We start from the raw sequence: 27,873 nt of genomic DNA on the forward strand, positions 1-27,873 counted from the left end.
TGCCACTTCTTTGCCCAGCTCTGCATCCCGTCAATGTCCCATTGCAACCCACAACAGCCCTCCGCACTATCCACAACTCCACCAACTTTTGTGTCATTGGTATAGTTACTAACCCACCCTTCCACTTCCTCATCCAAGTCATTTATAAAGGTCACAAAGAGCAGAGGTCCCAGAACAGATCCCAGAAGAACACCACTGGTCACCAAGCTCCAGGTTGAATACTTTCTGTCTACTACCACCCTCTGTCTTCTACTGGAGAGCCAATTCTATATCCAGACAGCCAAATTTCCCTGAATCGAATGTCTCCTGATTTTTGAATGAGCCTACCATGGGGAACCTTATCAAACACCTTGCTAAAATCCACATACGCCACATCCACTGCTCTACCTTTATCAATCTGTTTTGTCACATCCTCAAAGAATTTGATAAGACTTGTAAGACATGACCTGTCTCCCACAAAGCCATGCTATCTTGAATCAAACTATGCTTTTCCAAATAATCATAAATACTATCTCTCAGAATCCTCTCCAATAATTTGCCCATAATAGAAGAATGACTTGTAGGTACTTTTATCCCTACTCCCTTTCTTGCTTCTCCCATTAACTTAACTTGCTTTCTTAGCACTCACTGAAGCAATCACAGTACCTCAAACTTTCCTAGGCTTTTGATACACTGCCTATTCATTCAGAACTTACTGATTCACAATAGGTTAGCATTACCTTGACTTCTAGTGCAGATAAACGACATGTAATTTGTCATGATTGTCAGGAGTACAGTCAAGGAGCTGGATGTGTTACTGCACTGTACCATGCCAGAGAAATGTCATACTTACTGCATGTGCCAGCGTAGTTACATAGCAAACACACTTCATGTGCTTCAACCAAATGGGCATGTCTGAAAGTCAAAGGGCAGTGGTCCTTAGTCCAGTGAAGGGGGCCTAAGGATATCCTAAGGATATCACCACAGTCAGTCAAAACATCATTTGATCTCAGTCTAAGGGTTTGGTCAGTCAGGGTCTTGCTGCATCAGGGTCTGGCATCTGCAACCTTGCAGTCAGAGATTGGGCCAGGGTCAAGGCCAAGTAGTCTGGAGATTTCCAGATAGGTCAGCTGGGGAGTTATACAGAATCAGTCAAAGGGTGGTCCTGGGAATTGGGCACTAAAAGTTTGGGGGCATTATCAGGAGGCACGCATATTAAGAAAATTGGAGAAGTCAAGTGTTGAGAAATGGAGCTCAGATGCAGAGGGTCAATCACCATAAAGATGGACAACTCTAGATTAAAGCCATAGTAGTAGTGACAGGATGGTCAGGTGACAGCAGTATTTTTTTAAACTGACTGCTGCCAAGGGTTCAGAGGTACCCTCTCAAATCTAGATCCACACAATGCTGTTACTGAAGCAATTTTTGCAAGATCATATAATATCATCTTGTTTCTTCTTGATGAGATAAGCCCTGGCAGTCAGCTTTACCAACATTGCCCTCTTTACACAGAGGGTGGTGGGTGCCTGAAACGCGTTGCCAGTGGAGGTGGTAGACGCAGACACATTAGCATCTTTTAAGATATATTTGGACAGGTACATGGATGGGCAGGGAGCAAATGGACACAGACCCTTAGAAAATAGATGACAGGTTAGACAGAGGATCTTGATCAGTGCAAGCTTGGAGGGCCGAAGGGCCTGTTCCTGTGCTGTAATTTTCTTTGTTCTTTGCCGGCTTCTACCAGGTGCACAGACCAGTTAAACTTTTGAGATCACCATAACATGGCTGAATCTATTTGAAAGGCGATGTCCAGATCACTTTTGATCATCATTACCATATATTAGAAGTCTGTGCCAGGTATCCTGGAGGCTGCCATGTCACATCCCTGACAATCTCAGATTAACATTGCATTCAAAGGGATGGAGGTTTTACAAAATGGCTATGAGGAGACATTGGTGACTCTAATCATAGAAGAGGGTAGCAGTAGAAAAATGGAGCGTTGTGACTAGCTGTGTTCCACAGGGATCAGTGTTGAGACCTCAACTGTCTACATTAAAGATTTGGAGGAAAATGTGGCAGATCTAATTAGTACATTTGTAGATGATACAAAGATTGGTAGAACTGCAGATAGTGAGGAGGATTTTCAGAGGATAGTAGTTCATGAGACTGTGAAGGGCATGGAAAGAGCAGAAAGTATGGGGTCTTTTCCCAGGAAGGGGGTCAATTACTAGGGACTATAGATTCAAAGCACAGTTGGGGGGGGGGGGGGGGGCGGGGCAAGAGTTCAAAAGAGACATGCAAGGCAGGTTTTTTACACAATGGGTGATGAGTGTGCCAGAAAAGCGCTGGAAGCGGACGCATCAGCAGCAATCGAGAAACACTTGGACAAATACATGAATAAGAAGGGAATAGTGGGATATAGATCCTGTAAGTGAAGGGCGAAACGTGTCAGCTGATGAGCCTGTTGCTGTGTTCTATTGTTCTTTGTATGGCTGGTGACTCTGTTGCATAACCTCCTGACACAGGCCAAGCATCTTCCACAACAGCCTTAGTAGAGCAGATGGTACACATCCTGAAGATGAGGTTCTGATGTTTGGATAAATCTGTGGTAACTTGTGGCACAACCCAGATGGAATGTGCTGTATTCTTAGTATGCTGTGCTATGTAAAAAAAGCAGAGAAGTGATAGCTGCTGAAGAGCTGGGGAAGTGTAGTCTTTTGAGGAAGATGCGAACATTGAGGAGCAGAAACATGACTTACCACAATAGAACAGTGTATTGTGGATATAGCGAGGCAGAGAGGACTTCATTAACACGTTTTCCTAATTGATCTGAGTTAGATGAAGACATCATTCATTGACTTCAAGTTTGTAACTACTTCATTCGGCCTCTTTTAAATCTCAAATGTAAATGCAGCTTTATTGTTTGCTCTTTCTTTTTATTAAAAGTTAACAATTGTTTGCAAGCTTCACAACATCTGATGCTCCCACATTCGACAATGATAACATGAAATGTCACCACGTGATACGAAAAAATGGGCACTCCTTCGGAAAGAGTTCCAACATCATATTCCATTAGGGAAAGTTAATTTATCCTTTATTAATGAATTATTCTTAATTCAGTCTTGTAACAGAGCTTAAATGACAAATCAATCAAACAGATGATGATTCAAACTACCTATATATATTTACAAATGTGATACTGTATTTACAATGAAGTGTCACTCATGCCACTGATATGACCACATTTAGTGGGCAAAGCTATAATGATAGGAAAACAGGCAGCAGTGCTACAAGTTAGGAAGAACGAATTTTTGGAAAAAATGGTACAATGTGCCAGGTGCCGCACCCCATGTGATACTACTCGTAAATTAGGGGCACCAATCTAAAGACCTCGGGCCCATGACTAAACATGCAGGAACAGTTAGGGATTGACGAATAATAGCAACAGGAGTTAGGAAATATGGGGATGATGGTTATGTTAAAATTAAAGTACACATTGATATGGTAGAGAACCCAAAGAAGGTAGAAATAAAGAAGGTGAGAGGGAAAAAATACATGTTAGTGGTAACTGGGATAAATAGGGAGAGATGGTGGAAAGTATCGAGGGGATGTCAGAGGCAGGTTCTTTACGCAGAGAGTTGTGAGAGCATGGAATGCGTTGCCAGCAGCAGTTGTGGAAGCAAAGTCATTGGGGTCATTTAAGAGACTGCTGGACATGTATATGGTCACAGAAATTTGAGGGTGCATACATGAGGATCAATGGTCGGCACAACATTGTGGGCTGAAGGGCCTGTTCTGTGCTGTACTGTTCTATGTTCTATGTTCTATGTACGGCACAGTACAGGCTCTTCGGCCCACGATGTTGTGCTGAACTTTTACCCTAAACCTAAGGTCTATCTAACCTCCACCCCTTCCTTATACTGTCATCCATACTCTCTTTATATATGTACAAAAAGGTTTGGGATTCTGCATAACCTTGTTTGCTAACAACTTTTCATGACCCCTTTTCGCCCGTCTAATTTCTTGTTTGAGTTCTTTCCTACCTTCCTTATATATTTCAACGGGTCATCAGTTCAAATCCTCCTAGACTTTATGTATGCTCCCTCTTTCTTTTTGACCAAGGTCATAAGATCCCTGGTCATCCAAGGTTCATTTAACTTGCCACACCTATATTTCATTCTTGTAGAAACGTAGAAAGTGGAATGGATTTTGGGGTTTAGGAGGTAAGTTAGAACATAGAACATAGAAAAGTACAGCACAGTACAGGCCCTTCGGCCCACAATGTTGTACCGTGGAATAATCCTAATCCAAAAATAAAATAACCTAACCTACGTTCCTCTCAATTCACTGCAGTCCATGTGCATGTCCAGCAGTGGCTTAAATGTCACTAATGACTCTGCTTCCACGACTACCACTGGTAAACTATTCCATGCGCTCACAACTCTCTAGGTGAAGAACCTCCCTCTGACATCTCCTCTATACCTTCCTCCTAACACCTTAAAACTATGACCCCTCGTGGCAGTCAATCCTGCCCTGGGGAAATGTCTCTGGCTATCAACTCCATCCATGCCTCTCATTACCTTGTACACCTCGATCAGGTCACCACTCTTCCTCCTTCTCTCCAGAGAGAAAAGTACGAGCTCAGTCAACCTCTCCTCGTAAGACAAGCCCTCCAGCCCAAGCAGCATCCTGGTAAACCTCCTTTGCACCCTCTCCAAAGCCTCCACATCTTTCCTTTAATAGGGCGACCAGAACTGGACACAATATTCCAAGTGTGGTCTCACCTGGGTTTTGTAGAGCTGCAGCATAACCTTGCGGCTCTTAAACTCGATCCCCCTGTTAATGAAAGCCAAAACACCATATGCTTTCTTAACAACCTTAACCACCTGGGTGGCAACTTTGAGGGAGCTATGCACTTGAACACCGTTGTTCCTCCACACTGCCAAGAATCCTGCCTTTAATCCTATATACAGCATGTAAGTTCGACCTTCCAAAATGCATCACTTCGCATTTATCCAGGTTGAACTCCATCTGCCATTTCTCAGCCCAGCTCTGCATTCTGTCAATGTCTCGCTGAAGCCTGCAATAGCCCTCGATACTATCAACGGCACCTCCAACCTTTGTGTCATCAGCAAACATACTAACCCACCCTTCAACCTCCTCATCCAAGTCATTTATAAAAACTACAAAGCGCAGAGGCCAGAGAACAGAGCCCTGCGGGACACCACTCAGCACTGACCTCCAGGCAGAATACTTACCATCTACAACCACTCTCCGCCTCCTGTCAGCCAACCAATTCTGAATCCAGACAGCCAAATCACCCTGGATCCCATACCTCCTGACTTTATGAATGAGCCTGCCGTGGGGAACCTTATCAAATGCCTTGCTGAAGTCCATGTACACCACACCCACAGCTCGACCCGCGTCAACCTGTCTCGTGACTTCCTCAAAGAACTCAATAAGATTTGTAAGGCATGACCTGCCCCTCACAAAGCCATGCTGACTCCCTTTAATCACTGCAGTTGTTCACTGCAGGATTCCTAGCCTCTGACTTGCTCTTCTATCAACTGTATTTATGATGAAAGTTCATTTTCTGGTCAATGGTAACTACTAGAATGCCAACAGTGGGGAACTGAGTGATGGTAATGCCATTAAATATCAAGGGATGAGTTTGATTCTGTCTTTTTGGAAGTGTTCATTGCCTGGCACTTGTTTGATTTGTCAGTTGCCACTTGTTAGTCTAATCCTATTAGTCATGAGATACTCCAATGTTAACAGGCATTGTTAAAGGCATCTTTCAGAAGGAACATTAAACTAAGTGGATACTAATGGTATCATGACAGTACTTTTTTGAAAAAACAAACAGATTAAGTCCTTGCAATGTCCTGTCCAACTCAGCCAACTTTAGTCAAGTAAATTATCTGCTCATTTTTTAAAAATATGACAATATATTGGATAAGAAACATGAAATTATATGTTTTACTGCAAGAAATAACTAAACAAAACAAACTTTCCTACATTTCTAGGAACTTTGTGGGAAAGCAGTTCTGTAACTGTTCACATGTAAAGTAATTAAAATCGGAATTAATTTGATAAGTTAGCTAAAATGATTACCATAAAATTACAAAAGGCTGCAAAAACTCTGAAAACTTTGCACAAATCATTGATGACGTTGATTACCTTGTGTCTGTATCTTCAACAGGAAATTTATCAACCACATTAATTATGTCCAAACAAACTAACCCAACACACAGGATCTGTTTCTCTTTCGTTGTCATTCTGTAATAACATATGGAACAATATTGTCATTAATTGTCACATTGTTCAAGCAAAGTTTTACGGAGCAATTGTAATCATTGGTAACCGGAAATCAAAACAAAGAATACACAGCATTTATCATGACACAACATGAGTCAATATTTCACAGGTACGCTTGGCAATTTCAAAATTTTCTGCTTAAAGTCAGTAAGATTCAGAATCCACATTCACTGAAAACACAAAGGCTTGCTGTGTTACAAGCTCAATTGTTACTTTTTGTGGAATCAATGTTTAACTTCAAAGCATGCTGCCTTTATAAAATAGCAAACTGTTTCTCAATTGCAAATAGACAGACCCAGATTTGATTCCAGTGCCAGAGACCCAGATTTGATTCCAGCCTCGGTCTGTATGGAGTTTGAACATTCTCTCTGTCTGCATGTGTTTCCTCCAGGTGCTCTGGTTTATTTCCACAGACCAAACATGTGCAGGTTAAGTGGATTGGCCATGCTAAATTGTCCAGGCTCGGTGGATCGGTCAGGGGAGATGCAGGCTAAGAGGGATAGGATAGGAGGGTGGGTCTGAATGGGATGCTGTTTATCAGGCTAGTGTGGACCTTACTGGCCAAATGGCCTGCTTCCACACTGTAGCGATTCTATGTTATAATAAGGGGAAAAAGTACACAGCCTTGTGAAGCACCGGTATTCAGGATTATTGTGGAGGAGGTGTTGTCACCTGTCCTTACTGATGTGATCTGTAGGTCTGGAATTCAAGGATCCAGTTGCAGAGGGGAAGCAGAGTCTTAGGACTCAGAATTTAGAGAGGAGTTGGTGGTACTTGCATATACTTGTTCTCCTTGTTCTATTTGGGAGAAGGTGCAGATTTGGAAGGTGCCCATAAAGAAACCATGTTAAATTTCTGCAATTTTCAAAACATAATCAGCCTATGCATGGCATTAGTCTCATAATCCTTTCTGAACTGCTTCTACCACACACACCATCATCGTTAAATAAGGAGGCAATGTACATAGTACTTCTGACATGCTTTTACCAAGACTAATAACTGGAATCCAACTTATTTACCTCTGCATTCAATTTCACTTGCAATTATTCATAACTTTCTATTAACTCTCCTAGTTGATAAGCATGTAAGAAGAAAAGTAACACTTTATGATACTCAGGATGCAGTTTGGTTTAGTCCTTGAGCGAGGGCATGTGACCCTGAGCAAATAATGTCCTCACAACAGCAGTATATGCTGATGGTTGCAAGTGAAGCCCTCGATCCAGCACTAAAGCACAGAAGCATCTTGCAAGTGGAGTGGAGGTGTGTCATAAAGATTCTTAGAGGCTGGCAACATGTTGGATGTAAATGACTATGGGGATGAGGCCAACGTGTAGCCAGTGCCCATGGAATATGCTCTGAGACGTTGGTAACCTGTTTCCAACATGTCTTTGCTTGGAGAAAGTGGGGATCTGAATTTCCAGGTGTTTGCTCTGGTTTACTTGTCCGGTTTTCATGACATTGAGCTCACCTAACTTCAACAAGGTGAGAGATGACTGCTGACCATTGATGAGAGATAATGGGAACTGCAGAGAATCCGCGATAACAAAGTGTGGAGCTGGATGAACACAGCAGGCCAAGCAGCATCTTAGGAGCACAAAAGCTGACGTTTCAGGTCTAGACCCTTCATCAGAAAAGGGGGATGGGGGCAGGGTTCTTAAATAAATAGGGAGAGAGGGGGAGGCAGATCGAAGATGGATAGAGGAGAAGATAGGTGGAGAGGAGTCAAACAAGTTAAAGTGGTTAGCACTGCAGCCTCTCAGCGCCAGGGACCCGTGTTCGATTCCAGCCTTGGGTAACTGTGCGGAGTTTGCACATTTTCCCTGTGTCTGCATGGGTTTCCTCCAGTGCTCCGGTTTCCTCCCACAGTCCCAAAGATGTGCAGGCTAGGTGGATCGGCCATGCTAAATTGCCCGTAGTGTTCAGGGGAGTGTGGGTTTTAGGGCGATGGGTCTAGGTGGGATGCTGCAAGGGGCAATGTGGACCTGTTGGGCCAAAGCGCCTGATCGTCATTTTTATAAACGACCTGAATGAGGGCGTAGAAGGATGGGTTAGTAAATTTGCAGACAACACTAAGGTCAGTGGAGTTGTGGATAGTGACGAAGGATGCTGTAGGTTGCAGAGAGACATAGATAAGCCGCAGAGCTGGGCTGAGAGGTGGCAAATGGAGTTTAATGCAGACAAGTGTGAGGTGATGCACTTTGGTAGGAGTAACCGGAATGCAAAGTACTGGGCTAACGGTAAGATTCTTGGTAGTGTAGATGAGCAGAGAGATCTCGGTGTCCATGTACACAGACCCTTGAAAGTTGCCACCGAGGTTGACAGGGCTGTTAAGAAGTCATACGGTGTTTTAGTTTTATTAATAGAGGGATCGAGTTCCGGAACCAAGAGGTTATGGTGAAGCTGCACAAAACTCTGGTGCGGCCGCAGTTGGAGTATTGTGTACAGTTCTGGTCACCGCATTATCAGAAGGATGTGGAAGCTCTGGAAAGGGTGCAGAGGAGATTTACTAGGATGTTGCCTGGTATGGAGGGAAGGTCTTACAAGGAAAGTCTGATGGACTCGAGGCTGTTTTCGTTAGAGAGAAGAAGGTTGAGAGGTGACTTAATTGAGATATATAAGATAATCAGAGGGTTAGATAGGGTGGATAGGGAGAGCCTTTTTCCTAGGATGGAGACGGTGAGCACGAGGGGGCATAGCTTTAAATTGAGGGGTGAAAGATAATAGGACAGATGTCAGAAGTAGTTTCTTTACTCAGAGAGTAGTAAGGGTATGGAACGCTTTGCCTGCAACGGTAGTAGATTCGCCAACTTTTAGTACATTTAAGTCATCATTGGACAAGCATATGGACGTATACAAAGAACAAAGAAACCTACAGCACAGGAATAGGCCCTTCGGCCCTCTAAGCCTGCGCCAATCAAGATAGTCTGTCTAACCTGTCATCTATTTTCTAACGGTCTGTGTCCATTTGCTCCCTGCCCATCCATGTACCTGTCCAAATATATCTTAAAAAACACTAACGTGTCTGCGTCTACCACCTCCACTGGCAACACGTTCCAGGCACCCGCCACCCTCTGTGTAAAGAACTTTCCATGCATATCTCCCTTAAACTTTCCTCCTCTCACTTTGAACTCATGACCCCTAGTAATTGAGTCCCCCACTCTGGAAAAAGCTTTTTTGATATCCACCCTGTCTATATCCCTCATGATTTTGTAGACCTCAATCAGGTACCCCCTCAATCTCCGTCTTTCTAATGAAAATAATCCTAATCTACTCAACCTCTCTTCATAGCTAGCACCCTCCATACCAGGCAACATCCTGGTGAAAATCCTCTGCAACCTCTCCAAAGCATCCACATCCTTTTGGTAATGTGGTGACCAGAACTGCACGCAGTACTCCAAATGTGGCCGAACAACTGCGACATGACCTGCCAACTCTTGTACTCAATACCCCACCCAATGAAGGAAAGCATGCCATATGCCTTTTTGACCACCCTATTGACCTGCGTTGTCACCTTCAGGGAACAATGGACCTGAACACCCAGATCTCTCTCTTCATCAATTTTCCCTCGGACTTTTCCATTTACTGTATAGTTCACCCTTGAATTTGATCTTTCAAAATGCATCACCTCACATTTGCCCGGATTGAACTCCATCTGCCATTTATCTGCCCAACTCTCCAGTCTATCTATATTCTGCTGTAATCTCTGACAGTCCCCTTCATGATCAGCTACTCCATCAATCTTAGTGTCATCAGCAAACTTGATCAGACCACCTACACCTTCCTCCAGATCATTTACATATATCACAAACAACAGTGGTCCCAGCACAGATCCCTGTGGAACACCACTGGTCACAAGTCTCCAATTTGAGAAACTCCCTTCTACTACTACTCTCTGTCTCCTGTTGCCGAGCCAGTTTTTTATCCATCTAGCTAGCACACCCTGGACCCCATGTGACTTCACTTTCTCCATCAGCCTGCCTTGGGGAACCTTATCAAAACGCCTTACTGAAGTCCATGTATATGACATCTACAGCCTTTCCCTCATCAATCAACTTTGTCACGTCCTCAAAGAATAGTGAAATAGTGTAGGTTAGATGGGCTTCAAATTGGTATGGCAGGTCGGCACAACATCGAGGGCCAAAGGGCCTGTACTGTGCTGTAATGTTCTATGTTCTATGTTTCCACACTGTAGGGAATCTAATCTAATCTAAAGGGGCGGGGATGGAGCCTGTAGAGGTGAGGGTAGGTGGGGAGGAAGGGAGGGGATAGGTCAGTCCGGGGAGGACGGGCGGATCAAGGAGGTGGGATGAGTTTAGCAGGTAGGGAGTGAAGGTGCGGCTTGAGGTGAAAGGAGGGGATAGGTGACAAAAAGAACAAGTTAGGGAGGCGGGGACGGGTTTGGCTGGTTTTGCGATGCGGTGGGGAGGGGAGTTTTTGAAGTTTGTGAAATCCACATTGATACCGTTGGGCTCCAGGGTTCCCAAGCGGAATATGAGTTGCTGTTCCTGCAACCTTCGGGTGGCATCGTTGTGGCACTGCAGGAGGCCTAGGATGGACATGTCATCTAAGAATGGGAAGGGGATTTGAAATGGTTTGCGACTGGGAGGTGCAGTTGTTTATTGCGACCCGAGAGTAGGTGTTCTGCAAAGCGGTCCCCAAGCCTCCGCTTGGTTTCCCCGATGTCGAGGAAGCCACAACGGGTACAGTGGATGCAGTATACCACATTGGCAAATGTGCAGGTGAACACATCTGCTTGATGTGGAAAGTCTTCTTGGGGCCTGGGATGGGGGTGAGGGAGGAGGTGTGGGGGCAAGTGTAGCACTTCCTGCAGTTGCAGGGGAAAGTGCCGGGTGTGTTGGAGTTGGAGGGGTGTGTGGAGCGGACAACGGAGTCATGGAGAGAGTGGTCCCTACGGAAAGCAGACAAGGGTGGGGATGGAAAAATGTCTTTGGTGGTGAGGTCAGATTGTAAATGGCGGAAGTGTTGGAGGATGATATGTTGGATCCGGAGATTGGTGGCGTGGCATGTGAGGATGAGGGGGATTCTCTTTTGGTGGTTATTGTGGGGACAGGGTGTGAGGGATGAGTTGCGGGAAATGCGGGAGGCACGGTCGAGGGCATTCTCGACCACTGCGGGGGTGGATGTTGCGGTCCTTGAAGAACAAGGACAACAACCTTGAAGAATGAGACTTTCCACATCAAGCAGATGTTCACCTGCACATCTGCCAATGTGGCATACTGCATCCGCTGTACCCATTGTGACTTTCTCTACATCGGGGAAACCAAGTGGAGGCTTGGCGACCGCTTTGCACAACACCTATGCTTGGTTTGCAGTAAACAACTGCACCTCCCAGTCGCGAACCATTTCAACTCCCCCTCCCATTCGTTCGAAGGCATGCCCATCCTGGACCTCCTGCAGTGCCACAATGATGCCACCCGAAGGTTGTAGGAACAGCAACTCATATTCTGCTTGGGAACCCTGCAGCCCAGTGGTATCAATGTGGATTTCACAAGCTTCAAAATCTCCCCTCTCCCTACTGTATCCCAAAACCAGCCCAGCTTGTCCCCAACTCCCTAACCTGTTGTTCCCCTCACCTATCCCCTCCTCCCACCTCAAGCTGCATCTCCACTCCCTAACGACTAACCTCATCCTGCCCCCTTGACCTGTCCGTTCTCCCCGAACTGACCTATACCATCCCTTCCTCCCCACTTGAACTCAGCTCTACAGGCTCCATCCTCACCCCTTTAAGTTGTGTGTCTCCTCTCCACCTATCTTCTCCTCTATCCATCTTCGATCCGCCTCCCCCCTTCTCCCTATTTATTTCAGAACCCTCTCCCCATCCCCCTTTTCTGATGAAGGGTCTCGGCCCGCAACGTCAGCTTTTGTGCTCCTAAGATGCTGCTTGGCCTGCTGTGTTCATCCAGCTCCACATTTTGTAATCTGCTGACCATTGATGAGGCAGGTTAAACTATTCACAAAATGGTTAACAAGCAATAATCGCTATTAATCAGCATCTCACCACTGCCTAGCAAGAATCTTGCAATGCTGTACAACTTGTGCAAAGCTCAAAAATGGTGCAAGCTACTCCCGATGTCAGACATGTCACTTGATTCTGCCACACATCTCCTCACGACTTATTTCACTTCCACAACCAGAAGACTAGGTTGTATCAGAGATAGTAGGAACTGCAGATGCTGGAGAATCTGAGATAAGAAGGTGTAGAGCTGGATGAACACAGTCGGAAGGCTGACGTTTCGGGCCTAGATCCTTCTTCAGCAAACAAGGTCGTCTGTCTGGTTTTACATCTTCTTGACTTTATTGTAGAAGTTTGCTGCAACAAAGCAGCTAACTTGTCCATTTTAAATGGTAGTTAAGAATAAATCGTGGCTGAATTTGGTGTGACATGTCGGCCATGTCAGGTGAGGACTGCAGATTTCTTTCCTAAAAGGCTTTATTGAATCAGACAGGTATTTACAACAATCATTGTTTCACAGCACTATTACTGAGACTAAGAATTAACTTCAGAATTCTGGAAGTTAACTTTTAAGTTCCACCAGCTGCTATGGTCAGTTCTGGTCAATGAGGACAAACTATGTTCTCAAGGTATTACCCTGGGCCTCTGGATTATCAGTTTAGGAGACATTATTGCTTAACCAATGCCTGTTCTCAAGGATTTTAGCCTTTAAGTCCTAGATATTACTTTTACTGCTCTATGAATTATGGTTAGAGTTGTCCACCACTGACTAAACGTAAACCTCTTGTTCACTGTGGACCATTCATAACAACAAATTCTAAGCCCTGTGAATGTTAATTTGCTAAAAAAAAACCTGTAGTTGTCAAAGTTCACACTTGGCCTCCTTGTTACCGAATGCATATTTTATAACAACCTACATTACCGATTGCTCAATTTCTCCTTCCCATTTTGGGACATCACGGGTTTGCAGAGAAATCTAATTACATTTGTTTAGTAACTGCCTGTACACAATCTTCTTATATTGAATTTCTTCTCAAGTACTTTGTTAGTATAGTTTATTTTTGCTCTTTAACTCACGTTAAATCTAATTTTATAACACATTTGCCATCTAAATGTATACTTGCTTTTTCTCCCCCCAATAATTGAGGGATGTTATGATATAACTACTTTGTAAAAATCAATTTCCTAAACAACTATTTACAATAGGTGATGAAAGACCAGAGGGCACAGCTCACTGTGCACCTTTAATTACCCATCTCAAAAATAAAGTCCATGCATATTCTGACGCTGTAGAATGTAATTCAACATTTACCCTGCAACAGACACCATCTCAGAGTCCATCTACGTTGAATATTTATTTTCACAATAGTTGAACTATGAACGTGACAATCTGAGAATGTGGCAGCATGCCCAGTTAGTAAACCTATTGTAAAACTAAGCCATAAACAACACAGGAAGTCTAAAGTTTGTTCAGCCATTGGGGTTTAGTTAGCTGACTTCAGCCTGTCGACAGTACAGGAATTAAAATTACTGTCAGCATTCTTGCCGAAGAATAGGAAATCAAAATCGTCATTCTTGTTCCTAACTGCTGTCAAACAATCCAGATGGAAATTGTTTGTGGCCTATGAGGTCAGAATCAAGCTGAACTAATTAGGAAAAATGGCACAAAATCTCTGTTCCAGAGTGCACTGTATTATGGTGTCAAATATGGATGGCTTCTCAGATTCAATGGGCATTTATTTAGATGATGTAGCGTACAGGTTAAATTAAATCTACATCAACCATTGAACATGTTGCTAATTATGGCAGAAATATTCATGAATTGATAAAAAGTGTTTTGACCACAACATTAACACATTCCATTGCTGAAAATAGCTAGTTTAAAACTGACTTTTTTTCCCTAATGAGCAGATTTCTTACTAGCAATACACATACACAAATCCTGTTATCCTCAAAATCTTTAAATTCCGCTCCATAAGATGCAGGAATGGTGCAGAAGAAAATGATTGAATAGGATTTAACAAGTAGTTCCCAACTATTTTTCTTCGGAGTGAAACACTGTGTGTCCAATAAATTTCCAAGTATGCATCTGACACCTAATTTACATTCTGCACCGAAATAAATTATTTCTTGATTGTTAAAAGATGCAGTTAAAACAGTGAGAAATTTAAGACTTTTTACAGTCTTGTCAACTGAAAGTTTTGACGAGTCCCTTTGTTATAGTTTGAAAATATAATTACCAGTGCTGAAAATTAACATGCTCAATGACATAGTTATTCATCTCAATCATTTAGCATTTCCCTCATCTTGAATTCACTGTTTTGCTTTAAAAAGCTGTAAATCAGTTGACACAAGGGAGATATGACGAGCAACCAGAACTCACCTTCCGTGGGCACAGCAAATAACTCACTTCTGAGCTTTGTTACTATAGTTAATACAAACAATGAAAATTATAATGAACAAGAAGGGATGCAGAAAAAACTGAAATTATTTCATAATTCCCACACAGCACCATCTACCGACGAAAGCCCTACACTTCGGCTGAGTGATTTTTGCTCCTGAGGTTGAGTCTACGAATATATTCCTTCACAGTGCTTTTTCGTTTGAGAAGAGTACAGCAAGTCTCTTCATATCTATGTTATCACAGGAAGTCTTAGAATATAAAAAAAGTAGAGCATTGCCCAAACAGAAAACAGCTACAGGGTGCAGAGTGTCTAGGTGCAAGAATCATAGAATCCCAACAATGCAGAAAGAGGCCATTTGGCCCATTCAGTCTGTCTGGTCAGAAGAGTTACCCTGCAACCCTTCATTCATCATAGCTCATGCACCTAACCCGCACACCTCTGGACACAACAGGACAAATTGGCATGGCCAATCCACCTTACCTACACATTTCGGAGGAAACTGGAGCATCCACTGGAAACCCACACAGACATGGGGAGTGCACATAAGCTCCAGACAGCAGTCAATCAGGGCTGCAATTGAACCTTGGTCCCTAATGCTGTGAGGCAGCAGTGCCAGCCATTGTGCAGTGCTAGGAAAGATAATGGGAACTGCAGATGCTGGAGGATCAGAGATAACTGGGTGAACACAGCATGCCAAGCAGCATCTTAGGAGCAAAAAGCTGATGTTTCGGGCCTAGACACTTCGTCAGAGAGGGGGGTGGGGAGAGGATTCTGAAATAAAGAGGGAGAGCGGGGGAAGTGGATTGAAGATGGATGGAGGAGAAGATAGGTGGAGAGGAGACAGACAAGTTAAAGGGGCAAGGATGAAGCCTGTAGAGGTGAGTGTAGATGGGGAGGTAGGGAGGGGATACATCAGTCCGGGGAGGACGGACAGGTCAAGGGGACAGGATGAGGTTACCAGGAAGGGAATGGGGGTGTGGCTTGAGATGGGAGGAAGGGATAAGTGAGAGGAAGAACAGGTTAGGGAGGTGGGGACGAGCTGGGCTGGTTTTGGGATGCAGTGGGGGGAGGGGAGATTTTGATGCTTATGAAATCCACATTGATACCACTGGGCTGCAGGGTTACCAAACAAAATATGAGTTGCTGTTCCTGCAACCTTCGGGTAGCATCGTTGCGGCACTGCAGAAGGCCCAGAATGGACATGTTGTCCTAGGAACGGGAGGGGGAGTTGAAATGGTTTGCGATTAGGAGGTGCTGTTGTTTGTTGCAAACCGAGTGAAGGTGTTCTGCAAAGCGGTCCCCAAGCCTTCGCTTGGTTTCCCCAATATAGAGGAGGGCACAACGGGTACAGCGGATGCAGTAGTTAAACTCTTTTCTCAGATGCATGTGCCACATTGGAATTTTTGCCTTAGATAATGGAGGAGGCAGAGCCATTGAGTATTTTTAAGGTCGAGGTAGATTTTTGTTAGGCAAGCAAACTAAAGGTGATCAGGGCCAGGTGGGAATGTAGAATTCAAAGCACAAACTGAACAGCTGTGATCTCATTGGACAGCAGAGCAGGCTTGAAAGGGAAAAATGGCCTACTTCTGCTCTCAATTCATCTCTTTTTATATATTTATTGCTCAGCAGTAATTTTCAATATTTAGATAAGCTCTCAGAATAAATACTTCCTACTGCCATTTCAGGTTCCAGCTAGGAAGAACTGCATTTACATTGCCCTGTAGCTAGAGATAATGTGAACTGCAAATGCTGGAGAATCCAAGATAACAAAGTGTGAAGCTGGATGAACACAGCAGGCCAAGCAGCATCTCAGGAGCACAAAAGCTGACATTTTGGGCCTAGACCCTTCATCAGGGAGCTCTCTGATGAAGGGTCTAGGCCCGAAACGTCAGCTTTTGTGCTCCTGAGATGCTGCTTGGCCTGCTGTGTTCATCTAGCTTCACACTTTGTTATCTTGAATACTTGTAGCTATATTGCTCTGCAAAACTATGTTCCCTGGAATGAAAGTTGCCAAAGAGTTAAAAATGTTAGACGAAATTATTTGTGGTCTATTAAAATTTAAACCAAGATAAGGTTAAACACTCATTAACAGACATGCAAGCTGAAAATGTCAGTAACGTTTACAGATCCGTATATATCAGCCCAAGAAGGAATACACAACTAAAACAAATCCTTGAATTAAAGCCATTGCTCTCCTATGCTCAGAAAATCAAATGTTACAAACTTGGGCAATGATTTACAGAACAACTCAAACTATATACTTATAATGCTGAAGCACACTTTCCCTTCTCATAAGTCTTTAGCTTTCATTTTCCCTCCCTGTCTTCTGTCACTGGTGGTTCATCTCTTCTGTGCCACACAGAACCAGAGGGGACAGGGACACCTGGCATCTTTTGCATGTCTGGCTGATTCAAACCTTTTCACATGTACATAACAAGTGCATTATGCAGTCCTTAGCCAAATGAATGGTTGTGCACATTTTCAATACCCACGTATCACAAATCACAATATTAGCCATACGGCGATCCCTCAACACATCTTTAGGAGGTTTTTCTGATTTTGTTTTGTAATCTTCTAACTTCCTGCGCTTCTAATTTTATTAGATTGTGTCTGTCTTCAACACTGCCTGCTGTCCATCTGAAACCTTGTAGGCAGTTAAAATAATCAAAAGAAAAAAATCATTAATTACTGAGACTAAGTAAATTACCAAAACCCATTGAAATGGCACAAACACCAAACAGAATATTAGATCTAGCATTCTGCCAATTTAGCCCTTAAGATCATAGATGTAGGAGCTGAAGTAGCCCACTCAGTAAATTGAGTTTGCACTGCCACTGAGTTAGATCATGGCTGATCTGATAATCCTCAACTCCACTTCCCTGCCTTTTCCCCACAAGCCTTGATTCACTTACTGGTCAAAAATTTATCTCTCTAAGCTTTGAGTATAGGTCAACAATCCAGCCTCAATAATCCTCCCTGATAAAGAATTCCACGGATTCACTACCTCTGAGAGAAAAAATATTGTTCCAATCTCTGTTTTAAGATTATGCCATCTGATCCTAGATCGTCCCACAAAGGGAAACAATGTCTCTGCATCTACCCCTTCTAGCCCCCTAAGAATCTTGTGTCTTTCAATAATGTCACCTCTCATTCTTCTAAAATTCTAACGAGAACAAGCCCAACCTTCTGAACTTTCTCTCATAAAAGAGTCTCTCCAAACCTAAATCAAGCTAGCAAACCTCTCCAGACTGCCTTCATTGCCATTTTATATTTCTTTCGAAAAGAGGCCTTACATTACAAGTTCCTGACTTCAAATGGAGGAATCATTTCTCGCTTCTCATTTTTGTTTCCTTTGAAGCAAAACAGTCAATATGACGATGTTGGTCTACTGTGACAACATCCACAGTAAAACTTTTAAGTATCAGAAAGTAATGATAATTATAATAATCAGCATTAGTACTGCCAGAATAGCAACAGCCTTTAATTCTGCTGGGTTACATTTTGCTTAACTTTCCACCATGACACACTGTATTCGCTCTTCAATTTCATTCCACTATTTAGTATTTTATCGCGACATTTTGATACGATGTTTCTGCTTTGTGTATTTCTTTCTATAATTAATCAGAGATTCTGGAACTGGGAGCTGGATATTACAGACAGGAAAGAGATTATATGGTTAGCTTCCGTTTTCTTCCATTTCACCAAAGACAGCATTTAAAAATAAAGAAAACATGTTTTAACCCAATGACAGTGGTAGTTGTCAGACTAGTGAATATGTATTAAGTCTTACAATTTGGAGTGCTTCTTGTCATACTTGCTTTTCTCCCCAAGGTTGAAAATGATGCCTTATAGTTCCTCTGGTCCAGTGAATTAAAGAATCTGGAAATTCAGGATCAAAAAAAGTTGCCAGAAATTGTTGGAAGAACTCAGCAAGTCTGGCAGCCTGTGTGGAGAGAGAAACCCATTTAACATTTCAGATCCAGTGACTCTTCTTTGGAACTGATGATAGCCGGGATTTATAGAATTCTTACAGTCTCTAAACAGGCCATTTGGCCCATCGTGTCCACATCGGCTCTCTGAACAGCATCTTATCCATACTCACCCCTGTCCTATTCCTGCATTCCCCATGGCTAATCTGTCTACCCTATATATAAGATAACAAAGTGTGGAGCTGGATGAACACAGTAGGCCAAGCAGCATCTCAGGAGCACAAAAGCTGACGTTTCGGGCCCAGACCTTTCATCAGAGAGGGGGATGGGGAGACGGAACTGGAATAAATAGGGAGAGAGGGGGAGGTGGACCGAAGATGGAGAGAAAGCAAGATAGGTAGAGAGGAGAGTATAGGTGAGGAGGGAGGGAGAGGATAGGTCAGTCCAAGGAAGATGGACAGGTCAAGGAGGTGGGATGAGGTGGTAGGTAGGAAATGGAGGTGCAGCTTGAGGTGGGAGGAAGGGATGAGTGAGAGGAAGAACAGGTTAGGGAAGCAGAGACAGGCTGGGCTGGTTTTGGGATGCGGTGGGGGGAGGGGAAGAACTGGGCTGGTTTTGGGAAGCGGTGGGGGAAGGGGAGATTTTGAAGCTTGTGAAGTCCACGTTGATACCATTGGGCTGCAGGGTTCCCAAGTGGAATATGAGTTGCTGTTCCTGCAACCATCGGGTGGCATCATTGTGGCACTGCAGGAGGCCCATGATGGACACGTCGTCTGAGGAATGGGAGGGGGAGTTGAAATGGTTCGCGACTGGGAGGTGCAGTTGTTTGTTGCGAACCGAGCGGAGGTGTTCTGCAAAGCGGTCACGAAGCCTCCGCTTGGTTTCCCCAATGTAGAGGAGGCCACACCAGGTGCAATGGATACAATATACCACATTGGCAGATGTGCAGGTGAACATCTGCTTGATATGGAAGGTCATCTTGGGGCCTGGGATAGGGGTGAGGGAGGAGGTGTGGGGGCAAGTGTAGCACTTCCTGCGGTTGCAGGGGAAGGTGCCAGGTGTGGTCGGGTTGGAGAAGAGTGTGGAGCGGACAAGGGAGTCGCGGAGAGAGTGGTCTCTCCAGAAGGCAGACAAGGGTGAGGATGGAAAAATAGCTTGGGTGGTGGTGTCGGATTGTAGATGGCAGAAGTGTCGGAGGATGATACGTTGTATCCGGAGGTTGGTGGGGTGGTATGTGAGAGCGAGGGGGATCCTCTGGGGGCAGTTGTGGTGGGGGCGGGGTGTGAGGGATATGTTGCCGGAAATGCGGGAGACGCGGTCAAGGGCGTTCTCGACCACTGTGGGGGGAAAGTTGCAATCTTTGAAGAACATGGACATCTGGGATGTGCGGGAGTGGAATGCCTCATCCTGGGAGCAGATGCGGCGGAGACAGAGGAATTGGGAATAGGGGATGGAATTTTTGCGGGAGGGTGGGTGGGAGAAGGTGTATTCTAGGTAGCTGTGGGAGTCAGTGGGCTTGAAATGGACATCAGTCTCTAGCTGGTTACCTGAGATGGAGACTAAGAGGTCCAGGAAAGTGAGGGATGTGTTGGAGATGGCCCAGGTGAACTAGAGGTTGGGGCGGAAGGTGTTGGTAAAGTGGATGAACTGTTCGAGCTCCTCTGGGGAGCAAGAGGCGGCGCCGATACAGTCATCAATGTAACGGAGGAAGAGGTGGGGTTTGGGGCCTCTGTAGGTGCGGAAGAGGGACTGTTCCACGTAACCTACAAAGAGGCAGGCATAGCTTGGGCCCATGCAGGTACCCATGGCCACCCCCTTTGTCTGTAGGAAGTGGAAGGAATCGAAAGAGAAGTTGTTGAGGGTGAGGACGAGTTCGGCTAGGCGGATGAGGGTGTCGGCGGAGGGGGATTGGTCGGGGCTGCGGGACAGGAAGAAGCAGAGGGCCTTGAGGCCATCTGCATGAGGAATAGAGGTGTATAGGGACTGGACGTCCATGGTGAAAATGAGGTGTTGGGGGCCACGGAATTGGAAGTCCTGGAGGAGGTGGAGGGTGTGGGTGGTGTCATGGACGTAGGTAGGCAGTTCCTGGACCAAGGGTGAGAAAATGGAGTCTAGATAGGTGGAGATGAGTTCGGTGGGGCAGGAACAGGCTGAGACAATGGGTCGACCAGGGCAGGCAGGTTTGTGAATTTTGGGAAGGAGATAGCAACAGGCCGTGCGGGGTTGGGGAACAATGAGGTTAGATATAGATATAGGACATTACAGCACAGTACAGGCCCTTCGGCCCTCGATGTTGTGCTGACCTGTCATACCAATCTCAAGCCCATCTAACCTACACTATTCCATGTACGTCCATATGCTTGTCCAATGATGACTTAAATGTACCTAAAGTTGGCGAATCTACTACCGTTGCAGGCAAAGCATTCCATTCCCTTACTACTTTCTGAGTAAAGAAACTACCTCTGACATCTGTCCTATATCTTTCACCCCTCAATTTAAAGCTATGCCCCCTCGTGCTCGCCGTCACCATCCCAGGAAAAAGGCTCTCTCTATCCACCCTATCTAACCCTCTGATTATTTTATATGTTTCAATTAAGTCACCTCTCAACCTTCTCTCCAATGAAAACAGCCTCAAGTCCCTCAGCCTTTCCTCAGAAGACCTTCCCTCCATACCAGGCAACATTCTAGTAAATCTCCTCTGCACCCTTTCCAAAGCTTCCACATCCTTCTTATAATGCGGTGACCAGAACTGTCCCCTCGTGTTAGCCTTTTCTGCCCTGGGAAATAGTCTCTGGCTATCAACTCTATCTGTTGCCTCTCATTATCTTGTATACCTCAATTAGGTCCCCTCTCCTCCTCCTTTTCTCCAATGAAAAGAGTCCGAGCTCAGTCAACCTCTCTTCATAAGATAAGCCCTCCAGTCCAGGCAGCGTCCTGGTAAACCTCCCCTGAACCCTCTCCAAAGCATCCACATCTTTCCTATAATAGGGCGACCAGAACTGGACGCAGTATTCCAAGTGCGGTCTAACCAAAGTTTTATAGAGCTGCAACAGGATCTCACGACTCTTAAACTCAATCCCCCTGTTAATGAAAGCCAAAACACCATATGCTTTCTTAACAACCCTGTCCACTTGGGTGGCCATTTTAAGGGATCTATGTATCTGCACACCAAGGGCCCTCTGTTCCTCCACACTGCCAAGAATCCTATCCTTAATCTAACACCTTGCAGACGACAGACGTGAGACTTACTGGTCTGTATTTCCCTATTTCCTTTCTTGAAGAGAGGAATTACATTTGCCTCCCTCCAGTCCTCAGGTACGACTCCAGTGGAGAGCGAGGATGCAAAGATCTTCGCAAGTGGCAATATTGATTGGAACCTCCTTCGATCTTTGCATCCCCCGGCAATTACAGACCAGTAAGTCTCACGTCTGTCGTCTGCAAGGTGTTAGAAAGGATTCTGAGGGATAGGATTTATGACCATCTGGAAGAGCATGGCTTGATTAAATGCAGTCAACACGGCTTTGTAAGGGGCAGGTCATGCCTCACAAACCTTATCGAGTTCTTTGAGGATGTGACTAGAAAAGTTGATGAGGGTCAAGCTGTGGATGTGGTGTATATGGACTTCAGCAAGGCATTTGATAAGGTTCCCCATGGTAGGCTCATTCAGAAGGTCAGGAGGAATGGGATACAGGGGAACTTAGCTGCTTGGATACAGAATTGGCTGGCCAACAGAAGACAGCGAGTGGTAGTAGAAGGAAAATATTCTGCCTGGAAGTCAGTGGTGAGTGGGGTTCCACAGGGCTCTGTCCTTGGGCCTCTACTGTTTGTAATTTTTATTAATGACTTGGATGAGGGGATGAAAGGATGGGTCAGCAAGTTTGCAGACGACACGAAGGTTGGAGGTGTCATTGACAGTATAGAGGGCTGTTGTAGGCTGCAGCGGGACATTGACAGGATGCAGAGATGGGCTGAGAGGTGGCAGATGGAGTTCAACCTGGATAAATGCGAGGTGATGCATTTTGGAAGGTCGAATTTGAAAGCTGAGTACAGGATTAAGGATGGGATTCTTGGCAGTGTGGAGGAAGAGGGATCTTGGTGTGCAGTTACATAGATCCCTTAAAATGGCCACCCAAGTGGACAGGGTTGTTAAGAAAGCATATGGTGTTTTGGCTTTCATTAGCAGGGGGATTGAGTTTAAGAGTCGTGAGATCTTGTTGCAGCTCTATAAAACTTTGGTTAGACCGCACTTGGAATACTGCGTCCAGTTCTGGTCGCCCTATTATAGGAAAGATGTGGATGCTTTGGAGTGGGTTCAGAGGAGGTTTACCAGGATGCTGCCTGGACTGGAGGGCTTATCTTATGAAGAGAGGGTGACTGAGCTCGGACTCTTTTCACTGGAGAAAAGGAGGAGGAGAGGGGACCTAATTGAGGTATACAAGATAATGAGAGGCAACAGATAGAGTTGATAGCCAGAGACTATTTCCCAGGGCAGAAAAGGCTAACACGAGGGGTCATAGTTTTAAGCTGGTTGGAGGAAAGTATAGAGGGGACGTCAGAGGCAGGTTCTTTACACAGAGAGTTGTGAGAGCATGGAATGCGTTGCCAGCAGCAGTTGTGGAAGCCAGGTCATTGGGGACATTTAAGAGACTGCTGGACATGCATGTGGTCACAGAAATTTGAGGGTGCACACATGAGGATCAATGGTCGGCATAACATCGTGGGCTGAAGGGCCTGTTCTGTGCTGTACTGTTCTATGTTCTATGTTGTAATATTGGGAAAGTTAAAGTCACCCATTACAACAACCCTACTACGTCTGCACTTTTCCAAAATCTGCCGACCTATGCTTTCTTCAATCTCCCTGCTGCTATTGGGGGGCCTGTAGTAAACCCCTAATGAGGTGACTACTCCCTTGCTGTTCCTAATTTCCACCCATACTGACTCGGTAGGCAGATCTTCCTCGACAATGGAAGCTTCTGTAGCTATGATACCCTCTCTGATTAGTAGTGCTACACCCCCTCCTCTTTTCCCCCCCTCCCTATTCTTTTTAAATGCTCTAAACCCTGGAACATCTAGCAACCATTCCTGCCCCTGAGAAACCCATGTCTCTGTTATGGCCACAACATCATAGCACCAGGTACTGATCCACGCTCTAAGTTCATCACTTTTATTCCTGATACTCCTTGCGTTAAAGCAAACACACTTTAACTGATCCCTTGGTTCCTTCCCAGGAAAATCCTTCCCACTAGCTGGTCTACCTCTTGCTATTGCCTCACCTGCATCGACTCTCACCTCCGGTATACAGCTCAGGTTCCCACCCCCCTGCCATACTAGTTTAAACCCTCTCGAACTACTCGAGCAAACCTTCCACCCAGGACCTTGGTCTCCTTCCAGTTCAGATGCAACCCGTCCTTCTTGTACAGGTCCCACCTTCCCCAGAAGGCATCCCAATTATCTACATATCTGAAGCCCTCCCTCCTACACCAGCTGCGTAGCCACGTGTTAAGCTGCGCCCGCTCCCTGTTCCTCGCCTAGCTATCACGTGGCACCGGTCGTAAACCTATGCCCTCTCATTTTCAATTCCCCATCCTTGGTAAAATGACTGTATGCATTCATCTTATCTATACGCCTTATGATTTTGAACACCTCAATAAGGTCATTCCTCATTCTCCCACGTTCCAATGAATAAAGTCCTATCCTGGCCAACTTCTCCCTATGACTCAGGCCTACTAGTCCTGGCAAAATCCTTGTCAATCTTCTTTGCGTGCTTTCCAGTTTAACTATGTCTTTCCTATAACAGGGTGACCAAAACTGTTCACAATACTCCAAGTGTGACCTCACCAATGACTTGTACAACTGTAACATAACATCTGAGGATGGAATTGAATCCCAGATTCTGGCACTATGAGGCAACAATGCTAATAATTGAACCACCATGCTGACTGTTGGGAATGGCTTGGACATAGGGTGAGAGAAGGGAGAGAATAAGTGATAGGTGAAGATGGAGCTCTGAGAGAAAAAAACAGTCGTGGAGACAAAGAAATGTGTAAAGGTCAGCCTGGGAGGCTGCCAGTGGGGACAATTAGTGGATCCAAGTTCGGAGCAGAGGAGGAGTGGACCAAGATGTCTCAGAGACAATGGTACTGAAAATGGCCTACAAGAGAGGGAGGGGAATATCTATCTGGTGGCAACATCCTGCTAGATGTGGTAGAAATGGCAGCTCTGGGTGTGGATTTTGGAGGGATGACAGGTGAGAACGAGGAAGACTTTATTTCTGCACTGTGAGGGAAAAGAAGGAACTATGCACCTGTACCCTCAGGTCCCTCTGTTCAGCAACAGTCCCCAGGGCAATAATATGCAAGGGGAGAAAAAGCAGGAGATTGGCTCAAGGCAACATTTAACAAGCTAAAACCAACATGATGGGCCAAAATGCCTCCTTCTGCACTGTATCACTACTTCGATTATTACTTGAGGTGCTGTGTGATGTTAATTGTGGGATTTATGTCAATAATTGTATGGTTGACCAAAAAACTGGTGGGCTTTTCTCTGTATCTAAAGTTAACAACTAACTTGTTAATATTTTTGCAATTGTGGTGATTTCTTAAAAGGGCAGCGATTGAAGCCGGGCTGTAGACCGAATAGGTTTTGTACGCTTATGAACACTTATTAAGGAACAGTAATGTTTCTATTCAATCTAAACTGTTATAACTTAAAATCAAACAAATTTGAAGTTTTAGCACGAGATTCCCTCAACTTACCAAACTTTCAGCTACTCTGTTTCATCTGAATTTTTCATTGCAACAAAGGTGATCAACTACATCCCAACCTACAATCCCAACATTTCCACGAAAACTGCCAGCAATATTGCTCACATACACGTAGAAAACAATGCAAAAGGAGATGAGAAGAGGATGCTGACTGGCTGGGCCATCATTACCATGGAGATGCAGCAAAATCAATCTAGCTGTCAATCTTAATTCTCAGACCAGACAGGTAGACTCTCATTCGTCAGGGTCTCACCACGGGGATGCAGCAGAGTTTGGTTGTTTCCATGTTATTAAAGAAGTGCAATGTCTGTACAAATTTCTTTTGCCTACAAAACCAAGGTCCTGTGCAATTATATATATATGTTCTAGCTCATGCACAAATGCATCACACTGTGATCCCCGCTGATGATTAAATTAGTTTCCAGTTTAACTCCTAGCATAGTTCAGATTGTTTAATAAATGATTTCTGAAGCTGAATCACTTCTAATAGTGGATATTCTTTTCTGACACTTACAAGCGTGGGCAGCCTACTGCTAGCAGAGTACAGTCAAATAGACATGTTACGTGATATGGTCCACCAGTCGTCAGGATGTAGGGCTTACATATCTGGCATCTCACCAGCAGCAAAACTGATGTCATGTTACGCGTTTGTGAATCACTTGTTTGATTCGGGTTAAGGTGGTAACCTGGCTAGTGATGTATATGATAGAACTTATCCTCATGGCTCACTACACCCCATATATATAGGTTAACCCACACACACACAAAAGTGATGTCCCTTTTATGTCCTATCGTATACATGATTGACTCTGCACACCTTGCATTGGTGAAATGGCTATGTGAAACTGTTGCAATCATGTCCAAATGAATTTTCCACATGCACCGTGAAAGATTCCTTCATGTTCACTAAGACCATATAAAGAGCTACGTGTTGAAAGCAATAGCATGCCCATGTGCTATGTCGACATTGCCAGCTTACCTGAATCAAACAAGTGATTCACAAACGCATAACATGACATCAGTTTTGCTGCTGGTGAGATGCCAGATATGTAAGCCCTACATCCTGACGACTGGTGGACCATATCACGTAACATGTCTATTTGAGTGTACTCTGCTAGCAGTAGGCTGCCCACGCTTGTAAGCGTCAGAAAAGAATATCCACTATTAGAAGTGATTCAGCTTCGGAAATCATTTATTAAACAATCTGAACTATGCTAGGAGTTAAACTGGATACCATTTAAATGAGCCATTGAAATCGAGACATACCACCTGTGTCTGATTTGATAGTCATCAAACTCATGAACTTAGCAACTTGTGCAGTTAATTTCAGTTCCAATAATACCATGCATGCCCAAATACATTGTGTTACCATGGAATAATCTCTAGATCAAACTCTAACTAATATCTTTTTGGTAACCATGCAAAACACAACTTTGATGGCATGACAACTAGCCTCTATCCCAATGGAAGCATGCATTACTTCCAACAGTAGATGACAGGTTTGCAATATTTAAATCTACACTGAAGAATTTCTTATGATCTCCATCCTGGACTCAGGTTTACCACTGAAATGGAGTACCCTTTCCTTGATATATTTATTGGGACATCAGCCAAATTGTTCCTTAACTCTTTTTTGCTGAAAGGCCAGCATACATGTTAGGATTCCTACACTCTCACAAGACAAATCTTATTGGCACTAGTAATAATCGCAATCAATCTACACTCTAAATTGACGTAATAAACCTGAATCACACCAGAAATAATCCCTGTCATTCTACACTCCAAGTCAGAGTGAAAAAAAGTTACACCAGTAATAACTCAAATCAATCTACCCTTTAACACAGTGAAATCAAGCTTTATTATGCCAGCAATATGCCTTAACAATTTACACTGTAACACAGGGTACTGAAGCTCTTCTACAACAATAAACCCTATCAAACTGTGGTCTCACAGTGTAATAAAGCACTGTTACACCTGTACACTACACACTATAACAGTGAAAAAAAGCTCCGTTACACCAGTAATAAGCCCTATCAATCTGAACTCCAACACAGTGAGATAAATCACTGTTACACAAGCAATAAATCTGATCATTCTATTCTCTAGCAGAGTGTAATAAAGCTCTGTTACACAAAAACTATATTGTACCAAATATATGTTAGGGTTTGGATGGATAGGTTTTATTTGTGATGTAATAAAGCTTTATTACACTGTGCTAGAGGGTAAATTGATCGGACTTATCGCTGGTGCGACAGCACTTTATTACACTGTGTTTGAGTGTAGATTGATAGGGTTAATGTTGAAGTAATAGAACTGATTACGCTGTGTTGAAGTGAAGATTGACTGGAATTTTTAACTGGCGTAACAGAGCTTTATTATACTGTGTTAGACATTACATTGATAGGGTTTATTACTGGCAGCAGAGCTTTACTATACAATTAGTATTAGTATTACACAGAGTGTAGATTGTTTGGATTTATTGTTGGTGTAACAGAGTTTAATTG

The 27,873-nt window shown here is 44.2% G+C and overlaps 1 protein-coding gene across 20 annotated transcripts in view; it reads right to left on the minus strand.

Moving 5' to 3' along the window:
• khk (ketohexokinase) overlaps positions 1 to 27,873 on the minus strand; it is a 275,763-nt gene that overhangs the window by 133,130 nt on the left and 114,760 nt on the right. For 19 of the 20 annotated variants that reach the window (XR_009445837.1, XR_009445836.1, XR_009445829.1 and 16 more), the window contains one exon: positions 6,160 to 6,258. Coding sequence is in view for 8 of the 20 variants with exons in the window: in XM_059646531.1 (XP_059502514.1) it covers positions 6,160 to 6,258 (99 nt within the window). In the remaining 12 variants the exon portion in view is untranslated. Of the gene's footprint in view, positions 1 to 6,159; positions 6,259 to 14,654; positions 14,721 to 27,873 lie in introns of those variants that run through there. The other variant, XM_059646532.1, reaches the window with a different exon arrangement.

The sequence above is a fragment of the Stegostoma tigrinum genome, chromosome 6 (assembly GCF_030684315.1).
Source record: "Stegostoma tigrinum isolate sSteTig4 chromosome 6, sSteTig4.hap1, whole genome shotgun sequence".
NCBI lineage: Eukaryota > Metazoa > Chordata > Chondrichthyes > Orectolobiformes > Stegostomatidae > Stegostoma > Stegostoma tigrinum.